Here is an 11,079-nt window from a genome sequence, read left to right as displayed (position 1 = left end):
GCGTGGGCGCGGGAGTTGAGAGGATTTTTCCCTCCCGCGCGAGTATAACTGCCAAATGAGGGTTGGGCTAGATTTTACTCCCAAACCCTTAATTTTGAGAATTGTGAGAGGGTTTGAGGGTTGGACCTTTAAAAAAATTTAAGAATGTAAGGGTTAAGGGGTTCTAGTCTATGTCTTTTTCGACGAAAACTATAAAAAATAATTATTTTTAAGGATTTGAGGGTTTAAAAGCTCTACTAGTAATGCTTTAAGGAAGAGCTAGGAGGAGCTGCTGGTGTAACGGCTGAGAGCGCACTCACCCTCGTCTTGCACGGAAGCTCGAGGAAAAGAATATGAGTAGGCCGGCTTTCTTTTCTGGCTTTGGTTTGTGGTGCCTGATCGTATCGTGACGTGTATGTGCGCGTGTCCTTTACGCACCTCCTCAAGTGCACCCACGCTACATGCAGCAGTGGCCTACAAGCCACACTGCGCTGCGAAATACTCGGTGCTTCCATCTGTTCCTGCAAGAAAAACGCACGCTCGACTCTTTTTTTCTTAAGAAAATTATCAATCTATTCATCATCGGTCCAACGAATGTCAGAAATAATATTACGTGCGGATTCATAAACCACCTAGCGACAACTATAAGCACTGAAGCAAGCAAAGGCGCGCCGTCGTCGTCGCCCCTCTCTCCCTGGAGCCAGACAAAACCTGTTTTTACCGCCGTTGAAGAGAAAGTTTAGAATAGGAGGATCCAACTTGTACACATGAACAAAGACCGGATCCACTTGGATCCACGGAAGACAAACGTCGATCAAATCCCGTGAGATCCGTTGGAGACAAATCTCCACACGCCCTTCGATGACGCTAGACGCATCACCGAGACGGGTGCTAGGTGGGGAGAATCTTATTCTATCCTCGGAGAGCCGCCGCCGTCTCATCTCTCTGAGCAGGACACAAACAGCCGCCGCCATCTCATCTCTTTGAGCAGAACATAAACATTAGAAAAACTCAAAAAAAAACATCCAAAAACAAAGCCCTCCTGCGTGTGAGATTCTTTTTGAAGGGAGTAGAAAGAATTCAATAAAAAAGTATATTTAGGCATGCATGCACTTTTCAGTGGTCCGATGTCTCTGCCCAATATTCGCAAAAAGGAAAAGAGAATGAAAAAAGAGCAATGGCTTTGCCGGGATGAACTACTCTGCTCCCTTGAAAGGAAATTTCAGCACGAAAAGTTCCCATGATATGATATGCAAAGCTATGCGCAATCTGGGCATGACTGCATATTAAAAAAAATACTCCTACTTGACATGCATAATTAAACTATTATTATGTGTTTTTCCTTGAAAAAACATTTCTTTTTTATGAAACGTGGGTGAAGATTTTCGTGCTACCATGCTCGCCTCGCCTCTTGCATCTTCTGACTTATTTATCTCTCGTGCTACGGCGTTCGTGGGTGGAGATAATAGTACGAAAAGTAGGCAGAGCTTTTCGCTCTACAAAGTTCGTCACGCCTGTTGCATCCTGTCAATTATCTCTGGTACCGTTCAGAGTGTCAATGGAGTGTTTGTTCGACATGTGGAGGGAAGATAGTGGCATGTGTCGTTGGTACTACCACATCGACCACGAACGGCGTCCCGATAGAGTGCGGCATTCTGTGGACTGTCGCGGGGATCAGAGTGGGCACGCGCCATTCTGGAGCTTTCCATCTCCATCGCTTGGATCGCCACAGGATGTAGTGTTCCTAACCCACCTCAGTTTATTTAGGCTAACTCCAACGCGGCCACGCATTTGGTTCGCTTGTGTCTGTTCGGGTTCACGCGGTCAAAAATCACGGCCAAACGCGTCGACTCAAACGTAAATATTGTTTGTCTTGACACATTCTTGTCTTATTTTTGTACCAGATTTGAGTCCATGCGAACACGAGATGGACACGTGCACAACTGCTCGGTGTCCGCCTTGGACCCGGACAACAACCTTCACTGGTCCTTTTAAATTCAACGCGTGCGCTCGGGCACATACATCAACCACAGAAAAGCAGTCCATGCTCGTCCTTTTGAATTGCAAGCGTGCTGTTGGGGTCGGCTCATCCACTTTCATCTCCAATCCACTCCTTCCTCTTGCCCCTGGCAGGCCGACACCAACCCTAGCCGCCGCCACCATTGATTTCTTCAAGTGTGGCAAGCACGACACGAGGCCGCCTCGTTGTTGACGCGCCACCCGGCCAATTCACAATGGTGCCGCAGCCGCGGCCGGTACGCTAGCGCATGTACATCCCCGTCCGTCGGTGCCACTACCTTTGGGAGCATCATGTGCCGAAGTCGTGGCTAGACGCGAACCTCCCGCACGGCTGGCACCTCAACCCCGACAGGGTTCAAGTGTCGATAGTATCGTAGTCTGACCGCGCACGGGCGGCGGAGATCGCCATGCTGGCCTCACACCCTAGCTCCGCCACCACCCACACTACCCGGCGGACTCACCGAACTGGGATGCATGATTCGCCATCGAGCACGACATGCGCCGCTGGGGGAGCTCCGAAGTGTAAATTGATTTTGTAAAACAATAGGGCCAGAGCATGTGCTGCTGCATAAGACACATAGGGCCATGTGTAAATTGATTTTGTAAAACAATAGTCATTTCGTTTCAAATTAATTGACGCTCTAGTTTTATACTGAGTTATTTTCTTAATTTTCATCAAACCGATAGGGAGATGTATCAATAGTTAAAACATCAAATTGATTTTGTTATATTCATTACGAAATAGATTTGATGTTTTTTTCCGAGTAAAATAGACTCAATGTTGTAGGTATTAACACATTTTCCTGTGGACTTGGTCAAATATAAAGACGTTTGACCTATAACAAAGCTAGAACTTCGAAATGGAGGGAGTACTTTCTAGTTGCAAACGAAAAATACAAAACAATCTAGATCTAGATATGTCAATGTATATATCTTTTATAGCGAACCAACCTGTGGTTGAGATGGTTAGGTGGACAGTGGTATCCCCAACCCACCAGGGGTTCAAATCCTGGTGCTCGCATTATTCCTGGATTTATTTCAGGACTTCCGGCGATGCGCTTTCAGTGGGAGGAGACGTTTCCGTCGACGACGAGGCGCCTACGGCGATTTCGTAAATCTCAAGATGATATGCCGGCTCAGTCTCTCGGAGGTGCTCATAGGGGTAGGGTATGCGTGTGTGCATTTATAGGGATGAGTGTATGCGCGTGTATATGAGCGCTTGTGTCTGTACTGATGCTCAAATTTTTTTGTAAAAAAGCAATGTCAACATATACTTTTTCTAGAAAAAATTGGTGTATGATCCGGTTCTATCTTTTCCTTTAGTTTAGTGTACAATTTTGTACAAAAGATGTTTGCGGAAGAAAACACCAATTTATATCCCTTTGAACACGAATTTTTTTTGTTGTCGAGGGAAATTTTGACAAGTCATATGAGACTCGACATTATATGTATGTTTGATACTCTTGAGTTCTTTGAATTTTCTATATCCATTTATGTGTGATTTCATCATTTTCTTTTGTTTCGTTTGACCTTTATTTTCAACAATTTCTTAAAAAAAATACTACTCCCCCGATTCAAAATAAGTGTTGCAGTTTTGAATTGGATGTAAAAAAAATGTCGCAGTTTTGAATTGGAGTTAGTTCAAAATTGTGACACTTATTGTTGTTAAAAAAAATGGGGAGAGAAGCCCATCCACCTATGACCCAAAACGGTTTCGGCCCACTGCATCCATCACCGTCCAAACGCACAAGTTAGGACGGGTGTCCCGATCCAACGTCTGCGCGACACCGGCTCAGTCGATAAAGGCAGCGCCACTCCCCGTCGCCTCGGGAAGCTTCCGGACTCCACGCGAACCTTGATCTCGTCTCCTTCCTCCCCTCTGGCGGCGCCACTCCGATCGATCCTCCCCGTCCGCGGTAAGCTTCGCTCGATTTGCTTGGTAGCTTGGTTGCCTGTGATCATCCGTCTGATATAGTTCACCTAATCACTGCGATGTATTCCTGATCCCGGATTTCGCGTGATCCCCGTGGAAATTTAAGCAGTTTATATTCCAAAAATTATTGCCGGTCCTGATTGACGATTCCGCTCATGCTATAATCATGGTAGAAGATGTAAGTGGATGATGGATTGCGGTTGTAATCGCGCCTCAGATCTGTTGGTTCGTTAGACTGTCTGGATAGGTCTGAAGCAAATTCGGTGCGGCAGCGTTGCCGTTATATAGTGTGGTCGTTGCTCTGAATTTCTGGTTGCCAGTGTTCATGTTCATTCATGCGCACAATAACTGTGGGGTAGTCAATGTTTCATCCTAACCTGTTTGTCATTCCCTTGTGTTGATTCGAGGAAGTATTCTTGTGATCTCCTAAGAGATACTCCCACGAGTCTGATAGGTTGGTTAACTGTGGGGGTACTTAAAACGTCCTGTTCGCCCTTTGACCCAGCGGGCCTGATGGTGTTAGTCTTTTAGATGATAGCTTGTGCTCGTTATTGTTTTTTTCTATACTTCATGAAGATCAGACAAAATAACTGAAATCTGTAGTGAACTATCCCTGCGAAGTCATATAAGTTAATTTTAGGAAGGCCATTATGTAAACTTACATACTTGTGTTTTAGTGTCATCTCTAGCAACTAATGTTTGCATCAATGTAACTATAAATTATTACTTCCTCTGTTCACTTTTATAAGACCTTGAAGACATTTCAGACAATATGCAAAACAGCCTATTTTGAGTTGTCTGAAACGACTTACAAAAGTGAACGGAGGGAGTATTAAATTTTAAATGAGAAAACATGTGATGATGAAGCGATGACATCTTGTACAATGGACAAAATAATGATGTTTTGAGCACGAAACGATCATTACAATCTTCTCCCTATTCGAACATCCCTTGAAGTTAATGCTTGATGGTTAGGTTATGCCTTGCTTAATCTTCATTGCACCAAATAGGCTAGTATGGTCATTTTGTGGCGCATGGAATTGTTTTAGTAATAATGCTTTATTGTTTTCTTGTAGACCAATATGAGGAGAGGCTACAGCTACAGCCCATCCCCACCACCGAGAGGCTACAGGGGAAGGGCCCGTAGCCCAAGTCCCCGTGATCGTTATGATGGTCGGGGTAGAGATCTCCCAACCAGTCTTTTGGTCAGGAACCTTCGTCGTGACTGCAGGTAAGGTTTCCACAGAACTTCCCAGGCTAGTACTAGCATGTGTATTTATATTTCTACAATTTCTTACCTAAATTCATCTTGGTGTTAAACATGTTCAGAAAGTATGGTAAATGCATCTGTGACATTCTATCCTCATTTTATTTTGATGAGGAAACGTGTGTTCATCTTCAACTAAGATAGTTTTGTAAGTCTAATAGTATATACATTTAGTTTAAAATATAGCTTGGTGGTACAATAAAATAAGCCCATCTTCGGTTGTTGCCCTGTGCCTTTCCATGTGGGGGATTCAGCACTAATGAGGCATCAATTTCAAAATGCATCCAAGAATAAGCAATTTGTCATACTCCCTCCGTCCGCGAATAAGTGTACATCTAGCTTTTGTCTTAAGTCAAAGTTTTAAAATTTTGACCATCTTTCTAGAAAAAAGTAAAAACATTTATGGCACTAAATTAGTATCACTAGATTCGTTTTGAATTGTACTTTGATAATATATCAATTTGATGTCATATATGTTACTATTATTTTTTATAAAGTTGGTCAAAATTTTAAAACTTTGAGTTGGAACAAAAGCTAGATGTACACTTATTCGCGGACGGAGGGAGTATATGTTAGCTAAACTTTCTCCTAGGCCAAACTAGCATGCATTTTCGTATCCGGTGTATTATTTGTGGAATTTCCTACCTAAACTCACCTTGGTGTAACACATTCAGAAAATATGGTAAATGCATTTTTGACATTCTATCCTCATTCTATTTTAAAGCATGGATGTATTCATGTTCAACTAAGATAGTTTTTTAAGTCTATACATTTAGTTTTGAATATAACTTGGTGGTACTAAAATGAGTCCATCTTCGGTTGTTACCCCATGCCTTCCCATGTGGGGGATCAGCACTAACCAATAGGGATAAACCTCAAAATGCATCCTTGAATAGGCATTAGTCATATGTGTTGCCTTTTGCTATCTGCTGCTTAACTGGCATTCGTCTGTGCGCGTCTCTCCCTTCCTATCTTGCTGTTTCTTATGTTATCAATTTTTTTATTCTTTCCATGTAAGTGATGTGAGTTTCTTCTTTCCTCCTAGCCTTTTTAACTCATCATCAATTATGAATGCAGGCCAGATGACCTTCGCCGGCCATTTGCACAGTTTGGTCGTCTTAAAGACGTATATATTCCAAGGGATTACTATACTCAGTAAGGCACTCTATCTAGACCTGTTCATTGTCCATTACAACTGCAGATATTAGCAATTTTTTGCAGTAACATACTGCCATATCCATATTTGCTATTCGAGCTTGTAGGATAGCACATGCCGCTTTAGCCATAGGATAATCCACCTCTCAAGATAGTTGTTTGCAATATAGTTGTATCAGCGTACATTAAATACTTTTGTGAACCCCTTGGAATTAACAGTGGAAGTAATCTTTTGAAGACAAGTGTTAAGAGTACTGTTGAAGAGAAGGAAAGATAGAGAAGTTGCAAGTTAAGAAACATGCAGTTAAAGATTATTGTTGAAGAGAATGGAAGAAATAGAGACTTGCAAGTTAAGAGACATACAAATGCAACTAAGATCACTATTGAAGAGAACGGAAGATATAGTTACAGGTTTAAGAGATTTGCAAGTGATCATGAAGAGTTCGAAGTCTGTATTAGAACTCTTATGAAGTGCAAGGTCAGCAGCCGAGTGCACTTTTTACTTGTTTTACTTAAATCTGCGTGTGTCTTTGACTATTGGAAGTTGACACTGGTTTGGTTGCTGTGTACTGCTTTGAAGAAATTCTGTTATATTGCTCAGGGCCATAAGCTTTTAACCCTTTTTAAGGATGGATATGATCTTTCTACTTTGTTGGGTCCGTTGCAGGGAGCCACGGGGATTTGGGTTTGTGCAGTACTTTGATCCCAACGATGCGGCAGACGCAAAATACTACATGGATGGACAGGTCATTCTTGGTAGAGAAGTTGCAGTTGTTTTTGCACAGGAGAACAGAAAGAAGCCTGCTGAGATGAGAACCAGAGAAAGGTCTGCTGCTTGTTTCTTTGCACCCACACGTAGCTTGTCATTAGTTCAACTCCAAATGCCGGCCACTCAATTGACTGTTTGTTTGCACATCCTGCAGTAGCAGAGGTCGGTCTTACGATCGGCGGCACTCTCCTTCCCCAAGGGGGCGGCCATCTTACCGCGGCCGAAGCTACTCAAGGTGTGCATGCTCTTCTTTCCAGCTTTCAGTGTAGCTGCTGGAGACTTTAATACAGTATGATTCTTGATCTTTTTCTCCACCTAATGATGCTTTGAACCTGCTGCCTTTTGACAGGTCTCCATCACCTCGGCCCGCAAGGCGGAGGTTCAGAGACGAGTCTCCCTCGCGCTCCCGCTCGCCCAGCGGATCGAGGAGTGCGAGTCCATTGGATGGGAAGTACGGCAGGTCCTCACGAAGAGAGAGGTCGATTTCGGTTAGCGGATGAAGCATCAGTAGCTCTGCTCGGGTCTCTAGAACTGTAGTGGACTTGCTCGTGGGAATCTAAGTTTGCTATCGCTTTTGTGAACCGCGCTACCCGTGGATTTATAGAGAGAAGATTGCCGTCGTGTATCAGCAAGAGTATGTCAAACTGTGTCTGCGGCTCTGTACTTTTGCACTAGATTATTTAGCGCATAAATAAAATGACTCTGCATTGCATATTCGTCACGGGCATACACTGGGCCGGGGTAAATGCTACTCCCTAAGAACGTTTTTGACACATGAGACGAAGGGAGTAGTTGGCAGCAGAGCAGCACATGAGTTTGGTCGACAAAAAAAGATTCAAACAAGGAACTGTCCCAGCTGGAATGCTGTCATCTTCTGAATTTTAAGCTCATTTTGTGCAAAGTCCCACCTATGCACAGATTATAATTTCTAACAGACCATTCTTTCACCAGCTGTAACGCTCCATTTTTCTTTGAATTCTATATACCCTTTTGATGGGAATACCTGCACAAGAATGTTTTCTTTCCTGCAAGATCAGTGCATCGGTTTCTCCGTGAACACAAAAAAACATGGACGTGCATCATTTCCATGGCCGGTGATCGTGAACACAAAAGCACACAATGCCAGATAGACAGACGCATCGTACATGAACGAAGAGAGGTTTTTTTTAAGGCAAGTGAAGAGGTGGCAACAAATTTCCCTCCACGCGCAAGCGCCGTCGCACGATCGCGAAAGGAAAAGGCCGCGTAGGACGCCATGGACAGCTGGTTTGGGCCGTTCGCGTCACTGCTGCTGGGCTGACATTCCAGGCCCGACGTAACGTGCGTCTGGGGCAGCGGAGGGCAAGCAGAGGGCGTCCAAATGGTTCCGTTTAGTCCCACCTCGCCTAGCTGAGGGAGAGAGGCGAGGGAGGTGGGCTACATAAGAGCGGGTGGTGCGGGCGGTGGAAGGCACGCAGCTGCGTGGTGAGCACAAAGCGAACTATTCTTTCGCCTTTTACTAAAGAATACCGTGTGCACGCCACACTAAGCAGCATACGCTAATTTTTGAAGGGTGTCTTCTTCCTGTGAGAAGGCCCCACCAAGCCTGAATTTCAAAATTTTGCTTTTCAACGGTGTGTTTTCCTCAGGAAGACCCAAACAATCCCGATTTTCAAATATTTTTCATGTATTCTTGTAAGTTCTTTCCTGAATGCGTCTCTGTTTTTGTACTAGTTGCTGGTTTTAATTCATGCCAGAAAGAAAGACGTCATTCGTTAAGCTCCAACTGTTTCCTTTACAAACAGACTGAATGGCCGGTCAGTTCAGTATTTGTCTGCATCTACGCATCCTCTCTGCGGCCGAAGCAACTCCTGTTGCATCTTCAGCCTAGCTGCGAGAGACAGAGTCTTCGTTGATCTATTTCACTCCCCCGAACATGCTAATCGATTTCTGTTAGCGGATGAAGAGAAGTGTAAAGGACTAGCTCGTGGTAATCTAGTCTGCTATCTCGCTTTGTGAAGCATGCTATCTGTGGATTTCCATAGAGATCGCCCTGGCGTAGTAGCAAAGACTATGTCAAACTGCGTGTGTTCTGTTAAAGAAAAGAGGGCCTACAAACTTTGTAACTGAGTTTTCAGCATACAAATAAAGATGACTACATAAATCGTTGTGAGCAAGCACGGTTGAACGCAGCAGATACATGAGCTTGTTCCACATGTACGTAAGTACCAGCTCGATGAACAGCCGGACAGATAAAGAGTTTGGTCGACACAAAGGATGCGAACCACAAGCCTGAAATGCTGTCATAGCACTTTCGACTTCTGAAAGTCAAGCTCATTTGGTGCAAAGTCTCTCCTATGCACTGACCTCATCTAGTATCAGATTCTTCCTCTTGCGTTTCAACTTGGGAATGAAATCCCCTCGATGCGTTTTTTTTTTGAGACAAAAATCCCCTCCATGCGTGCTCTAGCCTTCTAGGCGAATCTACCGTGCGCTCACAGGCAGCAAAATTTCCACGCGCAGGCCGTCGCACGATCGCCCGAAGGGCACGGCTCCTTTGGGCCGCTGGCGTCACTCCTTCTGGGCCGAGCAATTTGAAATGCAGAGTAGCCACATGTAAAATGCATATGTGGGCTTTGATTGTCCTCAACATAAAAAAGAGTCTGTGGGCTTTGCTGACACGGTAGGGAAGGAGCCAAGGCAGAGTAGTGATGGTTTTCGTTTAGTCCCACCTCGCCCGGGCAAGGGAGAGAGGGGAGGGAGCTCGGCTATATAAGAGGGCGTAGTGCGAGTGGTGAAAGGCAAGCAGCTGCGTGGTGAGCACAAGGCGAATTATTCTTTCGCCTTTTACTAAAGAATACCGTGTGCACGCCACACTAAGCAGCATACCCTAATTTTTAACCTAAATCTTCTTCCTGTGAGAAGGCCCCACCAAGCCTGAATTTCAAAATTTTGCTTTTCAACGGTGTGTTTTCCTCAGGAAGACCCAAACAATCCCGATTTTCAAATATTTTTCATGTATTCTTATAAGTTCTTTCCTGAATGCGTCTCTGTTTTTGTACTAGTTGCTGGTTTTAATTCATGCCAGAAAGAAAGACGTCATTCGTTAAGCTCCAACTGTTTCCTTTACAAACAGACTGAATGGCCGGTCAGTTCAGTATTTGTCTGCATCTACGCATCCTCTCTGCGGCCGAAGCAACTCCTGTTGCATCTTCAGCCTAGCTGCGAGAGACAGAGTCTTCGTTGATCTATTTCACTCCCCCGAACATGCTAATCGATTTCTGTTAGCGGATGAAGAGAAGTGTAAAGGACTAGCTCGTGGTAATCTAGTCTGCTATCTCGCTTTGTGAAGCATGCTATCTGTGGATTTCCATAGAGATCGCCCTGGCGTAGTAGCAAAGACTATGTCAAACCTCTATTACAAAAGCTGCCATCCACATAGTTTGGTATGGTCAAGCATTACTTCCATCTTTATTCATTTGCCCTACTTGAAGATGCTTCGGTCCCACTAGAATTGTGCAATGTGATCCTTCAAATCATCGATGTTTTGCTTCATCGTGGTGGCCATGAGCTTCATCTCCATCATCTCCGCATGGACCTCTCTCAGGTATTCCTGAGTGTGACGAAGTCTTGCTTCAAGTATTTCGCCAATCTGACGTATGGCTTCCATAGAAGCTTCAGGAACAGAGTCGAAGAATGTTGCTCGTGGTACTCGAGAAATGAAAAAGTATTGCCCCATAGTCTTTGGGCAAACTCCCTTCACACGGTGGAGGTGTGCCTCCACATACCAAAGTTCAACTCCATTCTCCATGAAAGGATAACCCTTGTAGACTGCATCTCCTTCAAGATGAATATGCTTCATCATGTCCTTCAGGATTTTTGGGTAATCCTGACCACTAGTCAGGGTCATGATCGTTTCCGTGCCCTTGAGAAAAGACTCGTAAAGGGTTGTCATCTGCAGGCATAAGATAGAAGGGG

General features: G+C 44.3%; 1 protein-coding gene and 2 non-coding genes across 3 annotated transcripts; all 3 read left to right on the top strand.

The window, feature by feature from the left end:
- Window positions 1–3,762: 3,762 nt before the first annotated feature.
- On the top strand, window positions 3,763–7,836 carry LOC125531261 (serine/arginine-rich SC35-like splicing factor SCL33). Its single transcript, XM_048695676.1, has 6 exons — window positions 3,763–3,914; window positions 5,008–5,162; window positions 6,276–6,353; window positions 7,021–7,179; window positions 7,277–7,357; window positions 7,472–7,836. The coding sequence occupies exons 2-6, from the start codon at window positions 5,014–5,016 to the stop codon at window positions 7,620–7,622; spliced, it is 618 nt and encodes a 205-aa protein (XP_048551633.1). The 5' UTR covers window positions 3,763–3,914; window positions 5,008–5,013; the 3' UTR covers window positions 7,623–7,836.
- Window positions 7,837–8,577: 741 nt separating this feature from the next.
- LOC125531262 lies at window positions 8,578–8,697 on the top strand. The gene has a single exon (XR_007293128.1). It is a non-coding gene; the product is annotated as a U5 spliceosomal RNA (small nuclear RNA).
- Window positions 8,698–9,908: 1,211 nt separating this feature from the next.
- LOC125531264 lies at window positions 9,909–10,028 on the top strand. The gene has a single exon (XR_007293129.1). It is a non-coding gene; the product is annotated as a U5 spliceosomal RNA (small nuclear RNA).
- The last annotated feature ends 1,051 nt before the right edge of the window (window positions 10,029–11,079 follow it).

This window comes from Triticum urartu, unplaced genomic scaffold, assembly GCF_003073215.2.
Source record: "Triticum urartu cultivar G1812 unplaced genomic scaffold, Tu2.1 TuUngrouped_contig_6919, whole genome shotgun sequence".
NCBI lineage: Eukaryota > Viridiplantae > Streptophyta > Magnoliopsida > Poales > Poaceae > Triticum > Triticum urartu.
Note: the sequence above shows the minus strand (reverse complement) of the source record. Positions and strands in the feature narration are given on the sequence as shown.